This window comes from Monodelphis domestica, chromosome 4 (genome assembly GCF_027887165.1).
Source record: "Monodelphis domestica isolate mMonDom1 chromosome 4, mMonDom1.pri, whole genome shotgun sequence".
Lineage (NCBI taxonomy): Eukaryota > Metazoa > Chordata > Mammalia > Didelphimorphia > Didelphidae > Monodelphis > Monodelphis domestica.
This window is the reverse complement of record NC_077230.1, coordinates 352,245,593-352,269,211: the sequence shown is the minus strand read 5'-3', so window position 1 is coordinate 352,269,211 and position 23,619 is coordinate 352,245,593. Positions and strand designations below refer to the sequence as shown.

The 23,619-nt window shown below is 35.9% G+C and overlaps 2 protein-coding genes across 2 annotated transcripts; both read left to right on the top strand.

The window, feature by feature from the left end:
• The first annotated feature begins 8,150 nt into the window (after positions 1–8,150).
• LOC100020045 (olfactory receptor 51A7-like) lies at positions 8,151–9,089 on the top strand. The gene has a single exon (XM_001372655.3). It carries the CDS (start codon positions 8,151–8,153, stop codon positions 9,087–9,089), a length of 939 nt encoding a protein of 312 aa, XP_001372692.3.
• Positions 9,090–22,062: 12,973 nt separating this feature from the next.
• LOC100020134 (olfactory receptor 51A7-like) lies at positions 22,063–23,004 on the top strand. Its single transcript, XM_001372715.3, has one exon. It carries the CDS (start codon positions 22,063–22,065, stop codon positions 23,002–23,004), a length of 942 nt encoding a protein of 313 aa, XP_001372752.3.
• Positions 23,005–23,619: the final 615 nt, after the last annotated feature.

The following is a 23,619-nucleotide window of genomic DNA, read 5'->3' as shown; positions in this document are numbered from 1 at the left end:
CTAAGAAAATTCTAAAACTGCAATTGGTCCATGTAAAGGGGAAGGAAGGCAAAGGAAGTGACACAAAGAAGGGTATATAAAAGTAGTTTCAACTTCCTGTGACTAGCTTTCTTCTTCAAACTTGAACTTGGAGGAGTTCTGGCTTGGGACTTCGGACTGCTTCTGGTAAGACTTTTCTTGGATTTTATCTTTGGACTACAAAGTGAGTGAGTGAAAAGGCTGACTCCTTTCCTGGTTCCTGAAGGGACTAGCTTCTGGAGAGAACCCTGTCTTGGAGGAAGCCTCATAGCTGGAACCCTTGCTTTATTCACCAGCCCCTCCAACTCATGGTCCTGTGGTAGAGAGTTAACAAGCTCTGCCTAGTTCTAATGGGGCCAGAGTAATTATCTAGCCTAATAGGATAGATACCTTCTCTACCTTCTCTCTCATTTCACTACTTTCACTTTTTCCCTCTATTTTATAAATAAAGTTGTTAAAAAGTCATTTGACTTGAGATATATTAATTTTGGCAACCACATTTCTCTACTATTTAGTACAACTTTAATTTTTTAACTCTTATATAGGCCTATAGTCAGGTGGTCCTGGTTGCAAATATGGCCTCAGACACTTCCCAGTTGTATGACTCTGGACAAGTCATTTGAACCCCATTGCCTAGCCCTTACCACTCTTTTGCCTTGAAACCAATACACAGTATTGATTCTAAGGAATAAGGTAAGGGGATTATTTTTTTATATGCTAACAAAAAGACCACTTAATTTCAAGCATGATTAGGCAACTAAAAGTGAACCAAAATGAGGACCAAAACTTGATGAGCCATTGTACATTCTCCAAAGGTCCTTTAAAGAAAATGCTGAACTCAAATTACTTTCTGAGCTATTCACCTAAAAATGGAGATTAATATGTCTAACTTTGGCTATTGATTGGCCTTTATCTCAGACAAAGGCTCACCACTGAGCTCTAACCACAATAAGGAGGAAAACATACAAATAAAAGAATCATTTGTGAGGCGAGAAATGGTGAAGGAAAGTCAATTGAACTGAGAGTCTAATACAAGAGACAGAGCACTGTATTCTGAATTGAAGTGTTAGATTTCTTTTCTGGGTAACTGGTATCTGGTATTTCTGTGACTTGGGCAAAATACTTAAATTTTCTACACTTTTCCCCTTATACACCCACTTTACAATATTGTTGGGAATATCAAGTAAGTTGATATATAGCAAAAATTTCATTTTTCAATTTCATTCAATTTCAAAAAAGTGGTAGAGAAAAATGAGTTAATGTGGGAAAAGCAAGTGATATGGATAGTAGACACCAATAATTAGTTAGAAGTCCCTAATAGTTATCATGATACCTAGAGACATATTCACCTGTACTGAGACAAAATGATGGATCATATGAATTCTCAAGTTCAAATCTGGCTAAAATTAATTAAAATTAAATTAAATTAAAGGGTGCTCAAGAAAGGATCCAATCTATACCAATGCACTGCCGGTAGAGTTGTGAATTGATCCAACCATTCTGGAGGGCGATTTGGAATTATGTCCAAAGGACTTTAAAAGATTGCATATCCTTTGATCCAGCAATACAGCTACTAGGTTTGTATCTGAAATAGATAATAAGGAAAAATGTTTGTACAAAATATTTATAACTGCTCTTTTTTTTAGTGGCAAAAAATGGAAAACAAAGGGGTGTCCCTCAATTGGGGAATGACTGAACAAATTGTGGTATATGATGGTAATGGAATACTACTGTGATATAGGGAATGATGAACTGTTTGATTTCTATATGAACTGGGAAGACCTCCATGGACTGATGAGGAGTGAAATGAACAGAACCAGGAGAACATTATACACAGTAAAAACATTGTAAAACAATCAAATGTGAGACTCTGCTACTAATAGCAATGCAATGATCAAGAACAATCCCATGGAACTTATGAAAAAGAGCATTATCCACATCTAGAGAAAGAACTATGGGAGTAGAAATGCATAAGGAAAACACATAGTCATCACTTGGTTATATGGGCATATGATTTGGAGTTTTAAAAGATTACTCTGTTACAAAAACGAATAATATGGCAATAGTTTTTGAGTAATAAGATATGTATGAACCAGTGGAATTGCTGGTCAGCTCCAGGGGAGGGAGAGGGGAGGAAGAGAACAGAATCATATAACCATGGGAAAATATTTTTTCCCTTAGGCTTTTTTTGTTTTTGGAATAACATATTTAAAATCATTGCCTTTCAAAGTTTGGGAGAGGGAGCTCTGAACTCTCTTTTGACCCTCTTCAAAGATGCATGGGAAAATATTCTAAAAATAAATTTTAAAATGTGAGGTAAAAAAGAAAAGATTGAATCTGTTGCTGATTTCACCATAATTACCTGTTGGTAGAAAGGGAATGTCATTTAAAGTCACAAGACTTGAGTCACAAGTTAATTAATCTTATTTCCTCATCTATCAAATGGGGATAATAATATTCAAATTATCCATTCTACCCTGTTATAATCTCAAAGGAGATAATATATGTAAGGTATAATATAAACAATTTATGATCATAATTAGCTTCCTGCTTCTATTCAATTCTACTACCAGCACCAGCACTTTTGGCATTCCTTAAGATATTGCACAGTTACTTGATGAATTTAAATTTGATAGTAAAATAAATGAGTGAAACAAACACAGGGGTTAATTCAGCCCAGGGCCCAGAGGGCCCATGTTTATACATAGACCAAGAAGATTTCTACTATTCCCCAGAGATTTTCTGGGAGTGGCATGGAGTGGGAAGGGTGAGATCTTTGTGAATGGAGATAAGACCTGGTCATGATGCAGGGGGCCCACAGGCTGAGGAGGCTCCATCTTGAGCCCATGCATGTTTCTCTTTTACATAGAGTCTAAATTCTGTTAAGTTCTCAGATGCCTCAGTGAGCTCCTCTAGACAAACTCAGGTATGGAGGGAGTAGTAAGAAGATCTGGGGAGAAAAAATGAATGTATTTCTGAGGTGTTAGGCATATTTTTGAGCAGCTGAATGCATAGGAAGGGACTGAAATATTTATGTGTACACATCTGAGTCAGTGTGTCTATACATGTATTATAAAGTGTTTTCATGTCTAAATACATTGATATATTTGTTTGTGCTTACATTAATGAATATTTTGTATCAAATGTATTATGTACTTGTATATATTGTATAGAATTAGGTGCTAATATATGTGTGTGAATACTGACAATCAGGTAAGCACTGGGGAGGAGGACATTTGACTGACTGAGGATTCTGATTTAGTTTGTGTGCATCTGTTTGAAAGTGTTTTTTCCCCACATAAACATATGTATAGGCATGAGCATGTGTGTACTCAGATATATGATTAAGTCCTAGAGTGAATGAGGAAGGAAATCAGGAAAGTGAGATTTCCTCATTCAGGGCCAAAGAGAGGAGGGGAACATACTCCGTTCATGTGTATTAGAATTTAACTGTTCTGTCACTTCCATTACTTTGAATAGGATTATTGTGTTCAAAAGTAATATAGCTCCATTTTCAGTTAGTTTTTTCTCATCTACATCAGTAATTACTGGATGGAATGTATCAGCTTCTGGATTCAAATCATATGTACTTTCTAAGGGTACCTTTGCCATGCAGCTATTTACAGAAATAACTAAGTTTGGTGGGAATTCCTAATACAAATCTGTGAAAGTTTTTAAAGCCTTTATATTTTCTTCTTTAGCAATAGTAACCTCTAGGGAATTGAAATTATGTGTCTCTGTATCTGTCACAAACTTTTGCTTGAGTTCTTGTGACTTTTTCATTCTTTTTCTTTTTCATAATTCAATCCCCTTATCTACTCTACACTGGAAAAAGTTCCCTAGTAAAGATTTGATTTCCTTTAATTATTTTCCTGTTTAGTTACTGTGCAGCTCTTTTCAAAGTCTCTTATCTCAATTTGCAATTTCTGAGACAATTCCTTTTATTTCTATTTCTGGCTCTTTAATCTGTCTTTGCCATTCTCTTGCTTTATTGCATGTACTATCACTCACAGATTCACTTTCTTGAACTGAATTTTCACCATTTCCCAACTTTTTTCTATTATTTTTAACTGCAGCCTCATTCTCACTATTTCTTCTATCTCCATTTGTCACACTAAATATCTTAGGCGCCTGGCTTCATAACTCTTTCCTAACCATATCTGAGTACTTAGATTTTGCTCCAGTTTTTATACCCTGTTGCATTTCATTCAAGTCTAGAGCTTGCTGTGAGGACTTTAATTTGTAATGTGAACAACAAGTACACTTCTTGTACCTAGTTTGTGAATTTTTCATGTTCTTGTTGTTAATCTCATGTTTCTTCTTTAAAAAACAATTTCTAACCGAATGACCTTTTTGTGACAAAAGAAGCATTCCCTAGTTTCTCTCTGCACTGGTTTTTCCTTGTAACTAGGTTTCTTTTAAGTAGATGTTATATATGTCTTATCCATGTTTAGTCTCTTGATTTCTTCAATTTCCTTTTATTTAAGATTATGCTCTATCATTTCCAACTTTTCTTTTAGGTCCTGGACTTGTTTCCTTTGTTCTTAATTACTATCATGTAAGTAAGTTGCTGCCTCATGCAGTTCTATCAGGGTGACTGAATCATACTTAGGGAAATACTGTTTGAAAAAATGATTCAAATTAGGTGTGCAACCCCTTAGAAATTGTCTACAGACATGGCTTGAAGATTCTTCAGTATCAGTTTCTATTCCCAAAATTGAATCTTCCATCTCTGACAGACGGTCTATGTATGTGGCAGGATGTTCCCCTTTATTCTGCAAGATCTTAGCAAACCGAGCCCATGCATTTGATTTTGAACAGCATTGTTTTATGACCTGAAGCAAATCCTTCCTACATTTTCTTAGGTAAGACATGCTAGTAGGGTTAGCAAAGTCCATATCTACCCTTTGCTCCACAGTTGGCCAGCTAGTCAAATTACCATCAGATCTTGTCTTTTCCAAGAATTGTCTCTGTTCATGGGGGGTGAACAGTTCTGATAGCAGGAACTCGATGTCTTCAAAATCAGGATCAAAGATTTTGAAAGCTTGTTTCAACTCCTTTTGAGATTTGAAAGGATGTTCTACAAATTTAGGGAAACGTCTCTTTATGGATTCAAGTTCCTGTGGGATGAATTGTCTATGGGCTTTGAAGTATAGCATACCAGCATTACTGGATAATTTGGTGTCCTCTTTTAGTGGACAGATTTTTTCAGGTTCACAGGCTTGTTCTCATTGTCACCTTCATTTTCCTTAGGTACGCTATCTGTTTGTCCATTATCCTTGCTCATAACCTGATCTAGTCCTTTTTCCTTAATCAATTGCTCAAACATATCCTTAATCATGCTTTCCAGGTTGTTATCAATAGCCAATATAGTTTCTACCTTCAGGGGAATCACAAATCTAAAGATCTTCTTTACTTGGATCAGAGTTTGAAGGAAAGCCATAAAGATCACATACACCTGAGCCAGGACCTGCCAGAGTATAAGGTCTGTTTGGAATGGTAACTGCAAAACAGACCTTATTAAGCTGCCTATATAATCAATAGATTCCATTATTATATGGGTCATTCTGCTGTACAATATGTGGTAGACCCAGAAACAAGCGAAGATAGCCACAATCACAGTTCCACAAATAACTTGTCTAAACATTGTTTTTTTCTTTCTTTACTATTCTGCCTATCTAAGGATTGTGGGGTTCAGTCAAGCTTCTAGGTGCCAATTGTATTATAAATAGGATACTGAAGGAAATATTTCTAGTTGTAATAACTAGATACCCTGGCTTGTGACTAGAGAGATATTAGGGGGAACCTCAGGGTGCCTAGTTATAATGGAGATAGAATACTTCTGAGAGATAGAGAGATGTTACTAGAGAGATATATTCTGGGGTTGCCTATTGATCACTACTGATGGCTAATAGATTAATATTTTTCCTACCCTCCTCCTCCCTCAATCCCTTCACCACCCTCTTCTGAAGCCTTTGGCTTCCTCCCTCCCCCCTGAGTGGACTCTGAGGTTTATGAGGAAACACTCTTTTCTCTTCCTTTCTCAAGTAAGGGGGTTTATTGGGAACAACAGGATGGAGGACTGAGGTAAGATGAGGTGAGAGGGATACGGTTGTCCCTAGTCTATAAGGAAGGTTAGAAGGATTTTTGGAAATGTCAGTTCTGTCACAACTGTTACACAAAGTCTGTCAGGGAAATGGAGGACAACCGTTTAATCTTCTTTCTTCTTCCAATTACACAAAGCCACCAACAATAGTTAATTTCTTTTCAGCCTAGCTCCAGAAGCCCCCCCCCCCTTCAAGGGTCCTTCAACCAAGGACAGAAGAAGCCAGTCTCTCCCTTGGTCAGAAAGCAAGCCAGTCTCAGTTCATCTTCTGGCCAGGCTCCAACTGACTTTCCTGGGAACATTCTATTTAAAATGTTATTTCTTGATTGACATCTGAGGGCCTTTACTCTCTGTCTTGAATGCATGAAATTCTCTCTTCCTTCATGCCTCTTCCACACATGGTACAGGTGAGGCTTTTCTCCTACCACTCTCAGGGCCCCAGATGTAGAGTTCTGATGCTGATATATACATTTCATCCAAGACAGAGCAGGAAGGAGGGATCTATGGAGAAATCTCAGCCCAGAATCCATGCAAACCATCCCAGAACCAACATTGCAAAAATTGTTCATTTCCATGTTGTGGAAAGTATAAGGGTCTTTATTAAGTCCCCAAAGTGAATGGCAGAGAGACAGTAGAGCAGCATAGGGTAAAAAACCTGGGTTTGAGAGTCCTTGAACAAGAAGCCATTATGCATGATGTACTCTTCCTATTCAGTCCAGAGCTAGAGAATTGTGTTCATTTTGGGGGTGGGGGGGTAAGAAGGACAACACTTTAAAAAGACATTAATAAGCCAATGAACATTCTGAGAAAGTGAATGGAGATACTGAAGGGTGAGGAGTTTGTGATGTATAAGAAATGACTGAAGTGATATGTTTAGTCTGCAAAAGAGAAGACTCAGTGGGGAACATGATGGTGGCCTGTAAGTGTTTATAGGTCTGCCATGTGGAAGACGAAATATACTTGAAAAATTTAGAACTAGAAGCAATGGGTGAAAGTGACAAAGAAAAAGATTTAGAATTAATAAAGGAAAAAAATGTCCTGGAGTCAGGAAGATCTGAATTCAAATCCAAATTGAACCTTTCATAAATATCTTGGGAAATTATTTAACTTCTGTCTGTCTCAGTTTTCTCATCTGTAAAATAAAGATAATAAGAGCATCTATATACCAGGGTTGTTGTTAGGATCATATGAGAGTAAATTAATATATCTTTGAAAACTTTAAATCACTATAGAAATCTTAGCAATTATTAAAATTAACAGAATTTGAGCTATACAAAAACAAAATGTGAAATGTGATGCATTGGAAGATTGTTTCATTCTTAGGAGTCTAATCATCTCTAATCAATGCAGTCTTCAATGGAATTCTACTTTGGTGCATAGAATTTGAAATGTTGGAATGAATGCATTTTAGAAATCATTTAAACTAATCTCTAACAAATTTAGTAATCATTTCCATAACAAAACTGATAGTTATATATTAATCTTCCATTTTAAGAATTCCATTGATAGAAAATATTTTCTCTCTGTCTCTGTCTCTGTCTCTGTCTCTGCCTCTGTCTCTGTCTCTGTCTCTGTCTCTCTCTCTCTCTCTCTCTCTCTCTCTTTCTCTCTCTCTCTCTCTCTTACCTGGTCATTTCTCTCTCCTTCCACACCTCTCTCTCCTTTCATTCCTTTCCACATTATTCACTCCCTCTACCCATTCCCCCCCATTTCTGTCTTTATTATTACTTTGACATACTTTGGCTCCTCCATCATTGGATTCCAGACTACATCATTCATCAACTTTCTCTTAGATCAAGAAATCTTTAACATTTTTGTGTCACAAACCCTTTTGGAAGTGTGGTGAAGTTTATGGAGATCTCAAGATAATGATTTAAATACAAAAGTAAAATATATAAGATTATAAATAAAACCAGCAATATTGAAATAAAGTTATCAAAATATTTTTAAAAGCTCATTTGATTTAACATTCTCTTCCATTCATGTCATTTTAGATCTGGGAAGAGAAATTGCTTTCTTGCTCATTATGTCAGAGCTCAATACCTCGGAAATTAAAATGTTTTTCTTGATTGGGATTCCAGGATTAGAGCATGTTCACATATGGATTTCTATCCCAATTTGCTTCATGTATTTGATTGCCATCTTAGGCAACTGTACCATCCTGCTTGTGATCAAGACAGAAGCCTCTCTCCATGAGCCCATGTACTATTTCCTCTCTATGCTAGCCATCTCTGACCTAGGACTCTCCCTCTCCTCCTTACCCACTATGTTGAGAATCTTCTTGTTCAATGCCCCAGGAATCATCCCTGATGCCTGCTTTGCCCAAGAGTTCTTTATCCATGGCTTCAGTGTCATGGAATCCTCAGTGCTTCTGATCATGTCCTTTGATCGCTTCATAGCCATTCATAACCCCCTGAGATACAGCTCCATCTTAATGACTGCCAGAATTTCCAAAATGGGGCTGGTTATGGCTATCAGGAGCTTCCTTTTAGTGCTTCCACTTCCTTTAACACTAAAGAGGCTGTGCTATTGTCACAAAAACGTCCTGTCCCACTCCTATTGTTTCCATCATGATGTTATGAAGCTGGCATGCAGTGACAACAGAGTCAATGTTATCTATGGATTCTTTGCTGCCCTCTGTACCATGTTGGACCTGGTATGCATCGCCTTGTCCTATTTACTAATCCTAAAAACAGTTCTTGGACTTGCCTCTTTCTCAGAGAGACTTAAAGCCTTCAACACGTGTGTCTCTCACATCTGTGCAGTGCTCATCTTCTATGTGCCCATCATCACCCTAGCTGCTATGCATCGCTTTGCCAAGCACAAATCTCCACTCACAATGATCCTCATTGCTAACATCTTCCTGTTGGTGCCACCCCTGATGAATCCCATTGTGTACTGTGTGAAGACCAGGCAGATCCGGGAGAAGATCCATGGGAAATTGTTCACCATGTGTGGCAGATAAAGACTTGGCTGGGGTTTTCCTTATTTACATAAATAATCACAAAATTCTGTTTATGTGTAGCACTGGGGAAATGCTGTTATCCTTGATGGATGTAGGTGGGTTCCATGGAATCTGCTCTATTATCTTGCAATACCAATTTCTTTAAAGAAAGTCTAGTCTATTGTTGTTGCACCACTAACTGGCCATTAAGGTGGATACCACCAATAAGCCTTCCATAATGACAAGGTGAAAGGAGGGAGTGTTGCTAGCCTTGAATTCATATTTCAAGCCAGTCGTGTAGTCAGTTATATGGTTTTCTTCCCATATGATGTTGTCTTCTAGTTTTGGGTCCTCCTCTATTTGTCCATTAAAATTATCTGTCAGTCTCCATTCAGGATCTTAGCTAGCTGAGGAGATTGAGACCTTGCCAAGAAAATGTCAAACAGGGACACAAAGAGTCACATATGACTGAAATGATGCCACAACAATAGTTCTTACTGAGATTTGTGAATTAGAGTTTGTGTTCTGTTCTGAGAGGGGAGCTGGGCCTGAACTTGAGGGAAAGGGTGTGTGTGGTCTCCAAGTAAATGACCATCCTGAGTAAAAATGTATATATTGTTATTTCATTCTAATATCATGATTAAAGAGTTAGGTCCACTTATGTCTTTGGAGTGATGTACATTGAAAAGTAGCAATGGATTGAAGAGGAGTTTAAGTGGGGTGGAGGCTGGGTGGTATTTATTGAGTAACTCCACACAAAAATCTGAGACTTAGAAGACAAGGCTTTAGTGCTGGCTAGAGAATCATTGGGAATTACAGTGAGAAATGATAGCTAAAGGAGTAGCTAACTGGCTCAGTGAATAGAGTGCTAGGCTTGGATTCAGGAAGATTTCTCTTCCTGAGTTTAAATCTGCCCTTCAGACAAGTACTCACTGTGGGACCCTGTTTGCCTCAGTTCCTCATCTGCAAAATTACCTGGAGAAAGAACTGGCAAACCACTCCAGTACTTTACCAAACAAAATCTCAAATGGTGTCAGAAAGAGTTGGGCACCACTGAAATGACTGAATGATAACCAATGAGTGCTTGATAGCTGTAAAGGGCCAGGCGATGCTCTACAGCTATCCTTGCTAAGGACATGCCAGTCTATTCTTTTTTTTTTTAATAATAATTTATTTGATCATTTCAAAGCATTATTCATTAAAGACAAAGATCATTTTCTTTTCCTCCCCCCCACCCCCATAGCTGACGTGTGATTCCACTGGGTTTCACGTGTGTTCTTGATTCGAACCCATTTCTATGTTGTCAATATTTGCATTAGAGTTTCATTTAGAGTCTCTCCTCTGTCATGTCCCCTCAACCGCTGTAGTCAGGCAGTTGCATTTCCTCGGTGTTTCCACTCCCATAGTTTATCCTTTGTTTATGAATAGTATTTTTTCTCCTAGATCCCTGCAGATTGTTCAGGGACATTACACCACCACCAATTGAGAAGTCCATTACATTCGGTTATACCACAGTGTATTAGTCTCTGTGTACAATGTTCTGGTTCTGCTCCTCTCCCTCTGCATCACTTTCTGGAGGTTGTTCCAGTCTCCATGGAATTCCTCCACTTTATTGTTACTTTTTGCACAATAGTATTCCATCACCAACATATACCACAATTTGCTCAGCCATTCCCCAATTGATGGGCATCCCCTCGCTTTCCAGTTTTTGGCCACCACAAAGAGCGCAGCTATGAATATTTTTGTACAAGTCTTTTTGTCCATTACCTCTTTGGGGTACAGACCCAGCAGTGCTATGGCTGGATCAAAGGGTAGACATTCTTTTGTCGCCCTTTGGGCATAGTTCCAAATTGCCCTCTAGAATGGTTGGATCAGTCCACAACTCCACCAGCAATGAATTAATGTGCCTACTTTTCCACATCCCATCCAGCATTCATTACTTTCCTTTGCTATCATGCAAGCCAGTCTGCTTGGTGTGAGGTGATACCTCAGAGTTATTTTGATTTGCATCTCTCTGATTATAAGAGATTTAGAACACTTCTTCTTGTGCTTATTAATAGTTTTGATTTCTTTATCTGAGAACTGCCTATCCATGTCCATTGCCCATTTATCAATTGGAGAATGGCTTGATTTTTTGTACAATTGATTTAGCTCTTTATAAATTTGAGTAATTAAACCTTTGTCAGAGGTTTCTATGAAGATTTTTTCCCAATTTGCTGTTTCCCTTCTGATTTTAGTTACATTGGTTTTGTTTGTACAAAAGCTTTTTAATTTGATGTAGTCAAAATTATTTATTTTACATTTTGTGATTCTTTCTATGTCTTGCTTGGTTTTGAAGCCTTTCCCCTCCCTAAGGTCTGACATGTATACTATTCTGTGTTTACCCAATTTACTTATGGTTTCCTTCTTTATGTTTACCCATTTTGAATTTATCTTGGTGTAGGGTATGAGGTATTGATCTATTCCTAATCTCTCCCATACTGTCTTCCAATTTTCCCAGCAGTTGTTATCCAATAGTGGATTTTTGTCCCAAAAGCTGGGATCTTTGGGTTTATCGTATACTGTCTTGCTGAGGTCGCTTTCCCCCAGTCTATTCCACTGATCTTCCTTTCTGTTTCTTGGCCAGTACCAAATTGTTTTGATGACTGCTGCTTTGTAATATAGTTTAAAGTCTGGGACTGCAAGGCCCCCATCATATGTGTTTTTTTTTTTTCATTATTTCCCTGGATATCCTTGATCTTTTATTATTCCAAATGAATTTTGTTATGTTTTTTTCTAAATCAGAGAATATTTTGGGAGTTCAATGGGTATGGCACTAAATAGATAAATAAGTTTGGGTAGGATGGTCATTTTTATTATATTGGCTCGTCTTATCCATGAGCAGTTAATGTTTTTCCAATTGTTCAAGTCTAGTTTTAGTTGTGTGGAGAGTGTTTTGTAGTTGTGTTCATATAGTTCCTGTGTTTGTCTCAGGAGATAGATTCCTAGGTATTTTACTTTGTCTGAGGTGATTTTGAATGGGATTTCTCTTTCTAGTTTTTGCTGCTGAGCTGTGTTGGAGATATATAGAAATGCTGATGACTTATGTGGGTTTATTTTGTATCCTGCAACTTTGCTAAAGTTGTTGATTATTTCAATTAGCTTTTTGGTTGAATCTCTAGGATTCTTTAAGTAGACCATCATGTCATCCGCAAAGAGTGATAACTTGGTCTCCTCCTTGCCTATTTTGATGCCTTCAATTTCTTTTTCTTCTCTAATTGCTACTGCTAGTATTTCTAGTACAATGTCAAATAGTAGGAGTGATAATTGGCATCCTTGTTTCACTCCTGAACTCATTGGGAATGCATCTAGTTTATCCCCATTGCAGATGATATTAGCTGATGGTTTTAGATATATACTGTTTATTATTTTTAGGAACGACCCTTCTATTCCTATGCTTTCTAGTGTTTTTAATAAGAATGGGTGTTGTATTTTATCAAAGACCTTTTCTGCTTCTATTGAGATAATCATGTGATTCTTGTTGGTTTCTTTGTTGATGTGGTCAATTATGTGGAAGGTTTTCCTAATATTGAACCAGCCCTGCATCCCTGGTATAAATCCTAGTTGATCATGGTGGATGACCCTTCTGATCACTTGCTGGAGTCTTTTTGCTAGTATCCTATTTAAGATTTTTGCATCTATATTCATTAGGGAGATTGGTCTATAGTTTTCTATCTCTGTTTTTGACCTCCCTAGTTTTGGAATCAGTACCATGTTTGTGTTGTAAAAGGAGTTTGGTAGAACTCCCTCTTTGCTTATTATGTCAAATAGTTTGTATAGTATTGGGATTAACTGTTCTCTGAATGTTTGATATAATTCACTGGTGAATCCATCAGGTCCTGGGGATTTTTTCTTAGGAAGTTCTTTGATGGCTTGTTGGATTTCATTTTCTGATATGGGATTATTTAAGAATTCTTTTTCCTCTTCTGTTAGTCTAAGCAGTTTGTATTTTTGTATATATTCATCCATATCACCTAAATTGGTGTATTTATTGCCATATAATTGGGCAAAGTAATTTCTAATGATTGCCTTAATTTCCTCTTCATCGGAGGTGCTGTCCCCCTTTTCATCTTTGATGCTGTTAATTTGCTTTTCTTCTTTCCTTTTTTAAATTAGATTGACCAGTACTTTGTCTATTTTGTTTGTTTTTCAAAGTACCAGCTTCTTGTCTTATTTATTAAATCAATAGTTCTATCACTTTCGATTTTATTAATTTCTCCCTTAATTTTTAGGATTTCTAGTTTTGTTTTCTGCTGGGGGTTTTTAATTTGATCACCTTCGAGTGTTTTTATTTGCATTCCCAATTGATTGATCTGCTCTCCCTAGTTTGTTGATATATGCACTCAGGGATATGAATTTACCCCTGATTACCGCTTTGGCTGCATCCCAAAAGGTTTGAAAGGATGTCTCGCCATTGTCATTTTCCTCGATAAAATTATTAATTGTTTCTATGATTTCTTCTCTAACTAAACTATTTTGGAGTATCATATTCTTTAATTTCCAATTAGTTTTTGATTTGGTTTTCCACATACCTTTACTGATCATTATTTTTATTGCCTTGTGATCTGAGAAGGCTGAATTTATTATTTCTGCTTTTCTGCATTTGTGTGCCATGTTTCTGTGACCTAATGTATGGTCAATTTTTGTGAATGTGCCATGTGGTGTGGAGAAGAAAGTGTATTCCTTTTTATCCCTATTTATTTTTCTCTATATGTCTATTAATTCTAATTTTTCTAAGATTTCATTCACTTTTTCACCTCTTTCTTATCTATTTTTTCGTTTGATTTATATAAATTTCATAATGGTTGGTTTAAGTCTCCCACTAATATGGTTTTACTGTCTATTTCTTCCTTCAATTCTCCTAGTTTCTCCATTAGAAATTTGGGTGCTATATTATTTGGTGCATACATGTTGATTAGTGATAATTCCTCATTATTTAAAGTCCCTTTTAACAAAATATAATTACCTTCCCTATCCCTTTTGATCAGGTTTATTTTTGCTTTGGCTTTATCAGATATCATGATTACCACTCCTGCCTTCTTTCTGTCAGTTGAGGCCCAGAAGGTCTTACTCCATCCTTTAATTCTGACCTTGTGGGTGTCAACCCGCCTCATGTGTGTTTCTTGAAGACAACATATGGTAGGGTTTTGGATTCTAATCCATTCTGCTATTCGTCTACGTTTTATGGGTGAGTTCATCCCATTCACGTTCAAAGTTATGACTGTCATTTGTGGACTCCCTGGCATTTTGATATCCTTCCCTGTCTCTAACCTTTTCTTCTTTCGCTCTACCTTTTAGTCCAGTGATATACTTTAAATTAGTCCCCCTTGTCCCCTCTCTTGATATGTTTCCCTTTTTAGTCCCTCCCTTTTTGTTCCCTCCCCTTCACCCCCTCTCTTTCCCTCCCCTTTTTTGTTCCCTCTCCCCCTCCCCCCCTTGGTTTTCCCTTTTCCCTACCTTTGTTGGGTAAGATAGAATTCAAGATCCCAATGGATCTGGATGTTCTTCCCTCTCAGAGTTGATTTCCCTGAGAGTAAGGTTTAAGTAAAAACTCTCTTCCTCTCCTTCTTACAGGAGTTTTCTTCCCCTCCCTTTTCCATGTGAATCTTTGTGTGAGAACGATTATTCTATTTGGTCTTTCTTTTCCCCCTATTTACACATTACATTTTCCCCACATGTTAGTATGCATAGATTGATATAAATTTAGTCCTTATAGAAGAGAGTTTGAGTAAAAGAAGAAGATAACATTTTTCTCATTTTCCCTTTCCTTCATATTTACCTTTTCAGGTATTCCATGCTCTTTGATTTTCAATATCGAACTTTCCACAGAGCTCTGGTCTTTTCATTGCAAAAATTTGGAAATCTTCTATTTTGTTGAATGCTCATACTTTCCCTTAGAAGTATATAGTCAGTTTTGCTGGATAGCTGATTCTTGGTTGGAGACCCAGCTCTCTTGCCTTTCTGAAGATCATGTTCCATGCCTTACGATCATTTAGAGTAGAACTTGCAAGGTCTTGTGTGACCCTGATTGGCATTCCTTTATGTCTAAATTGTCTTTTTCTGGCTTCTTGTAGGATTTTTTCTTTTGTTTGAGAGTTTTGGAATTTGGCAATTACATTCCTGGGAGTTGTCTTTTGGGGGTTTAGTGTAGAAGGTGTTCTGTGAGCTCTGTCAGTGGCTGTATTGCCCCCTTGTTCTAGAATCTCTGGGCAATTTTCTTTGATTATCTCTTGTATTGTGATGTAGAGTTTGCGGTTTATTTCTGGCTTTTCTGGAAGTCCAATTATTCTTAAATTATCTCTTCTCCCTCTATTTTCCAAATCTGTCACTTTGTTTGTGAGATATTTTATGTTCTCTTCTAATTTCTTGCTCTTTTGGCTTTGCTTTATTAGTTCTTGCTTTAAAGCCTGGTTTTCTTTTATAGTTTGGTCAAACTGGTTTTGTAGATGCGTGAATTTCCAGACTTGACTTTCTTCACTGAGCCACCAATTACTATCCCAGAGCATTATACTTTTAGTTGGCTCTAATTGCTGTAATTTTTTCTTCATGATCACGCCAAAATTTAACTTATTATTTTTATGCAATATCCCTTTTTGTCACCTGGAAAAATACATTTTCATATTCTTGAGGACAACTATCAAGAATAGCTACCTAACTAAATTATTCCACTTCCTTTACTGGTTATCATTTAGAATGAACATCAGGACCTTCATTTTGGTTTCCCTCTTCTGGTTGTTCTCCAATTTATTAATATCCTTCCTAAAATCAAAATAGAAAATAACACAGCATTAAGACATCAAATGATCAGACATTTTTACTACCCTATATTAAATGTGTTATTTTAAAGAAAAAAAGGAAATATCTTCTTTAATCTAGGAAGCCCTGAACTGACCAAAAGTTCAAGTTTTGATCATGGGAGTATAGAGTACAATAATCACTTTTTCATGCATAAAAGTAATGACTCTTTAATGAAGCGAAATATTATCGTATTACTTTCTATGTTGCCATATAATACTGTGATTTATATTCAATTTACAATCCACTACAATATTTCATTTGGTTCAGTTTAGGTGGTGCAGTAGATAGAACACTGAGCCTAGAGTCACAAGACTCACCTTCCTGATTTCAAATCTGGTCTCTGACATTTACCAGCTGTGTGTTCCTGGGCAAATCACTTGACCCTGTTTACAACCATTTTTAATGTGAGCTGGAGAAGGAAATGTTAAACTACTCCATTATCATTGCAAAGAAAACCCCAAATGGCATCATGAAGAGTCTGACATGACTGAAATGGCTGAATAACAAAAATATCCAGATCTTTTTTCATATAAATTGATATTAACTATATTTTCTTTGTTCATATACTTTCTCTTTCACATATATGTGAAGAATAAAGCATTATATTTATGCTGATTAATTTTTACCTCATTAGTTTCAGCATAATTTTCTTATAAGTCAATACTCTTTTGGCTCATCTGATAAATTGGTTCTCCCTCCTAGCTTGGTGTTTTCTGCAAATGTGCTGAGTTGGTAATCATTATTTTCTTCTAGTTCCTTGATTAAATTGCTAAAATTATAAGGAAAAGCATATTTTTATTAGAAAAATGGAGACATGTGGACTACATGATTGACCAATAAGCAAAATTGGAAGAAGTTGAATGGTAAGATTCACAGACATCATTAGCAGTTTAATGTGATTTTAAAAAGAGGTCTCAAAATGGAGTGTCCTAGGTATCTGTGATGTATTGGGTTTTTCAGGATGACTTAGATGATTTTATAGGTAGTATTCTTATCAAATATGCAGATGAAAGAAAGCTAAGCAGGATAAAATACTGAGTGACAGAGATGATCCAACACAATTTTTACAGGTTAAAAAATTAAGCTGAATTTCATATGAAATATATTTGGGAAAAACATAAAGTCCTTTATGTGTTCAAGGAATTGATTTCATAAGCACCAGATGAAGGAAGCATCAAATCAAATTTGGCCCTTCCTGTCTTTGTAGTATTCTTATACCTTATTCTCCTCTCCATGCTCTGTGAACTAATGATAGTGGTTAGTGGATAGTAGATAGTGGATAGTGGATAATGATAGTGGATAGTGGATAGTGGATAGTGGAAGAGATTAGGGTAATAAGTGACATAAAATGATCTGCAAAAAAAGAAAAAGGGAGGCGGGAATAGAAGATGGCACCAAGAGAAACTTGAAGAAACAAGATAAATAGGATAATCTATATCACACAAAGAAGTACATGGGAAGGGGAGGGGAAGAATACTATTATCAGAAGGAGAGGAAGAGAGTACTAATAGGAAAAAATTAAACCTACTCTCAGTGAAATCAATTCTGAGAGGGAAGAGCATCTGGATCCATTGGGGTATCAAATTCTAGCTTACCCTACAGGGAAAGTGAGAAGGGAAAAACAAAGAGCGGGGAGTGGGGTGGGTAGTACAAAAAGGTAGGGAAACAGAGGGGAGAGGGAACTTAACACACCCTAAAAAATAAAAAGTGAACAAAAAAGGAGGGGGCAGAAAGGGAAGCATATTAAGGGTGGGGATTAGGGTCAATGATTAAAAGCAAACCACTGGTTTAAAAGGATATAGCAAAAGAAAAAAGGGCAAAACTAGGAGAGGATATCAAAATGTTGGAGAATACACAAGTGGCAATCATAACTTTGAACATGAATGGGATGAACTCACTGATAAAATGAAAACAAATGGCAGAGTGGATTAGAAGGCAAAATCTTACTATATGTTGTCTACAAGAAACACACATGAGACAGGTAGATACTCACAGGTTTAGAATTAAAGTTTGGAGAAAAATCTATTGGGCCCCAACTGAGAAAAAGAAGGCAGGAGTTGCAATCATGATATCTGACAAAGCAAAAAAAAAATAGATCTATTTAAAAGGGATAGGGAAGGTAATTACATCCTCATAAAAGGCAGTATACACAATGAGGAAATATCAGTAATTAACATGTATGCACCAAATGGCATAGCATTCACTTTTCTGAAGGAGAAACTAGTGGAGTTGAAGGAGGAAATATATAGTAAAACTATACTAGTGGGAGACCTGAACTTTCCACTATCAAATCTAGATAAATCAAATTGAAAGAGGCAAGAGATGTGAATGAAATCTTAGAAAAATTAGAGTTAATAGCTATATGGAGAAAAATAAATAGGGACAAAAAGGAATACACCTTCTTTTCAGCAGCACATCATATATTCACAAAGATTGACCATGTACTATGGCATAAAAACATGGAAAACAAGAGAAAAAGAGCAAAAATAATAAATGCAACCTTCTTAGACCACAATGCAATAAAAATAATAATGAGTAAGGGTACATGGGGAGCAAAATCAAAAATTAATTGGAAATTATATATGATTATCAAAAATTGTTTAAAGAACAAATCATAGGAACAATTAATAATTTCATTGAAGAAAATGACTATGATGAGACATCCTTTCAAAATCTATGGGAAGCAGCCAAAGCAGTACTTAGGGGGAAATTCATAGACTTAAATTTATATATTAACAAATTAGGGAGGGAAGAAGTCAATGAATTGGACATGCAAAAAAAAATTGAAAGCAAAGAAATTAAAGATTCCAAGATGAAAACTAAATTAGAAATCCTAAAAATTAAAGGAGAAATTAATAAAATTGAAAGTGAAAGGACTATTAAATTAATAAATAAGAAAAGAAGCTGGTATTTTGAAAAAAACAAACAAAACAATGTACTTGTCAATCTAATAAAAAAATGGAAACAAAAAAAGCAGATTAACAGTATTAAAGGTGAAAAGGGAGACCTCACCTCTAATGAAGAGGAAATTAAGAGAATCATTAAAAACTATTTTGCCCAATTATATGGCAACAAACATGGCAATCTAGGTGATAAGGAAGAATATTTACAAAAATATAAATTGACTATCAGAAGAAAAAGAATTCTTAAATAATCCTGTATCAGAAAAAAGAAGTTGAATAAGCCATCAAAGAACTCCCTAAGAAAAAATCCCCAGGGTCTTATGGATTCACAAGTGAATTCTATCAAACATTCAAAGAACAACTTATCCCAATGCCATACAAACTATTTGACATAATAAGCAAAGAAGGAGCTCTCCTAAATTCCTTTTATGACACAAATATGGTACTGATTCCAAAGCCAGGTAATTCAAAAACAGAGAAAGAAAACTATAAACCAATCTCCTTAATGAACATAGATGCAAAAATTTTTAATAGAATACAAGTAAAAAAACTCGAACAAGTAATGACAAGGGTTATTCATTCTGTTCAGGTGGGATTTATACCAGGAATGCAAGGATGGTTCAATATTCAGAAAAGCATCAACATAATTGACAATATCAAGCAAACCAACAAAAATCACATGATTATTTCAATTGATGCATAAAAAGCCTTTGACAAGATACAACAATCATTCCTATTGAAAACACTAGAAAGTATAGGAATAAAACAGCTTTTCCTAAAAATAATAAACAGTATGTATCTGAAACCATTAGCAAACATCATCTGCAATGGGGATAAGCTAGATGCATTCTCAATAAAATCAGGAGTGAAACATAGATGCCCATTATCACCTCTATTATTTAACATTGTACTAGAAACACTAGCAGTAGCAATTAAAGAAGAAAAAGAAATGGAAAGTATTAAAATAGATAATGAGGACTCCAACCTATCACTCTTTGCAGATGGCATGATGATCTACTTAAAGAATCCTAGAGAATCAACTAAATAGCTAGTGGAAATAATCAACAACTTTAGCAAAGTTGTAGGGTACAAAATAAACCCTCATTAGCCATCAGCATGCCTATATATCTCTAATACATCCCAGCAGCAAGAATTTGAAAGAGAAATTAAATTAAAATCACCTTAGACAATATAAAATACTTAGGAATCTATCTGCCAAGACAAACATAGGAACTATATGAACACAACTACAAAACACTTTCCATACAATTAAAACAAGATCTAAATAATTGGGAAAATATTAACTGCTCATGTGCAGGACAAGCTAACATAATAAAAATGGCAATCCTACCTAAATTTATTTACTTATTTAGTGCCATACCTATCAAACTACCAAAAATATTTTTTACTAAATTAGAAAAAAAAAAACATAACAAAGTTCATTTCAAAGAATAAAAGTTCAAGAGTTTCCAGAGAAATGATGAAAAAAAACTGCAAAGGAAATGGGCCTAACAGTACCTGATCTCAAACTAAACTGTAAGTTGGTGGTCATCAAAACAATATGGTACTGCCTAAGAGACAGGACCATCAGTGGAATAGACTTGGAGTAAGTTATCTCAGCATGAAAGTCTGTGACAAACCCAAAATTCCCAGCTTTTGGGACAAAAATCCACTATTTGATAAAAACTGCTGAGAAAATTGGAAGACAGCATGGGAGAGATTGGCTTTGGATCAACATCTAACACCCTACACCAAGATAAACTCAGAATGGGTGAATGGCTTGAATATAAAGAAGGAAACTATAAGTAATTTAGATGAGCACAGAATAGTATACTTGTCAGATCTCTGGGCAAGGAAAGATTTTAAAAGCAAGGAAGAGTTAGAAAAAATTACAAAATTTAAATAAATTATTTTTATTACATTAAATTAAAAAGGTTATGTACAAAAAAAAACCAGTGCAATGAAAATTCGAAGGGAAGCAACAAATTGGGAAAAATTTTCATAACAAAAACCTCTCAGAAAGGTCTAATTACTCAAATTTATAAAGAGCTAAATCAATTGTACAAAAAAAATCAAGTCATTCCGCAATGGTACTGATAGGCAATTTTCAGATAATGAAATTAAAGCTATGAATAATCACATGAAAAAATGTTCTAAATTTCTTATAATCAAAGAAATTCAAATCAAAACAATTCTGAGGTACCACCTCACACCCAGCAGATTGGCTAACATGACAGCAAAGGAAAGTAATGAATGTTGGAAGGGATATGGCAAAGTTAGGACATTAATGCATTGCTGGTGGAGTTGTGAATTGATCCAACCATTCTGGAGGGCAGTTTTGGACCTATGCCGAAAGGGTGCTAAAATTCTGTCTGCCCTTTGATCCAGCCATAGCACTGCTGGGTTTATACCCCAAAGAGATAATAATAAAAAAAAAGATTTGTACCAGAATATTCATAGCTGCGCTCTTTGTGCTGGCAAAAAATTGGAAAATGAGGGGATGCCCTCCAATTGGGGAATGGCTGAACAAATTGTGGCATATGTTGGTGATGGAATACTATTGTGCTGAAAGGAATAATGAAGTGGGGGAATTCCATGTGAACTGGAATGACCTCCAGGACTGATGCCAAGTGGAAGGAGCAGAACTATGAAAACATTATACACAGAGACATTATACACTGTGGTACAATCGAATGTAACTGACTTCTCTACTAACAGCAATGCAATGATGCAAGACAGTTGAGGTACTTATGAAAAAGAACTGTTGGGAGTAGAAACACAGAAGAAAAACAACTGCTTGATCACATAGGTTGATGGGATATGATTGGAGATATAGACACTAAATGATCATCCAAATGCAAACATAACAATATGGAAATAGATTTTGATCAAGGTCACATGTAAAACCCAGTGGAATTGTACATTGGCTATGGAAGGGGGTGGGGGGAGGGAAGGGAAGGAACACAACTCTTGTAACCAAGGAAAAATATTCTTAACTAAATAAAAATTTATATATATGTATATATATGTATATATATATATAAAATATGTATAAAGGAATAGAACAAATTTTTGTAAGTTAAATCATAGCTTCTGCCCTTATAAAAATACATACAAAGTCTCTGCCCTAACATTGTCTTTTAAGGATGAGAAGATATTAGTGACCTAAATAGCAGTTTTTCTTATTTATTTGCTTTTTTTCATTTCAGGGAATGCCATCTCTCGTTCCAATTGTAGTACTTTCTCAATCATAGATGTCTACTTTCAACATCACTGAGGACAAGATTTCTGTCTTTTTCCTCACTGGAATCCCAAGAATGGAGCATGTGTACATTTGGATGTCTATACCCATCTGCCTCATATATATCATTGCTGCTCTTGGCAATTCTGCCATCCTCATCCTCATCAAGACAGAACCTTCTCTCCATGAACCCATGTACTATTTTCTCTCCATGTTGGCTTTTTCTGATCTTTGCCTATCTTTCTCTACCTTGCCAACTATGCTGAGAATCTTCCTGTTCAATGCTACAGGAATCTCCACTGATGCTTGCATTGCCCAGGAGTTCTTCATTCACACATTCGGTGCTATGGAGTCCTCTGTGCTTGTAATCATGTCTTTTGATCATTTTTTAGCCATTCGCAACCCACTAAGATATAGCTCCATTCTTACCAATGTCAGAGTTATGCAAATCAGGTTAATCTTTGCCATTCTAAGTTTTATATTCCTACTCCCATTACCTATCACCTTAAGAAAGTTGAAATATTGCAAGGGGAACCACCTTTCTTATTCCTTCTGTCTCCTTCAGGACATAATGAGACTTGCCTGCTCTGATAGCAGGATTAAAGTTATCTTTGGTTTCTTTGTTGCTATCCTAAGTATGTTGGACTTTTTAGTTATTGTAATGTCTTATGTGCTGATTTTGAAGACAGTTTTGGGTATTGCCTCCCATCAGGAGCATTTGAAGCCACTCATCACCTGTGTGTTCCATTTCTGTGCTGTGCTCATCTTCTATATGCCAATCATAAGTATGTCCATTGCCCATCGCTTTGCCAAACATGGCTCCCCAATCATTAGGATTCTCCTTGCTGATATATTTTTGTTTGTTTCTCCACTGATGAATCCCATTGTTTACTGTGTGAAAACCAGGCAGATCTGGGAGAGGGTCCTAGGGAAGTTAAGACTAAAGAAGGCTTAGTGTAGTCATTCCTGTTAGAATCTCTTTTTATGCTATACTCCCAACAAAAGTATTTAAATATTTTTCAATATATGAATATTGGGGCAACACATTAAGACTAATCTCTTATCTAGCAAGGAGAAATCCTCTAAAACATAATACCAAAACAATAACTTTCTGAAAACATAGATTTCTGGATTCTGGAATATTGAATTTTCTCCCTGACCTCTTCTCTTTTAAATAAGAGTTCATTGTTTCTATTTTGTATATATCATCTTTGTATTCTCTTTGCCTTTATTATTTCTGAATAAGCTTTAGAGAATTTGAAGATGACTCAACTGTTGTGAATGTGAGTAACTGAAAGGAAGGCAATAAAAAAGAGGGAAATTTGGAGAAAGAGTAAGTTGATGGGGAAAAGATGACAAGTTTTATTGTGGATATGTTGACTTTGACATATCTTTGGGATATCCTACTTGAAATATCCAATAGAGCATTGATAATTTAAAAAGAAATTTCAGGAGAGAGAGTAGGATTGGTTATATGCAACTTGGAGTGATTTTTTTTACAGATAATCAAAATTGTGAAAATTGATATTGTTAACAGCAGAGAATCTATAGAAAAAGAAAAGAGGTCTCA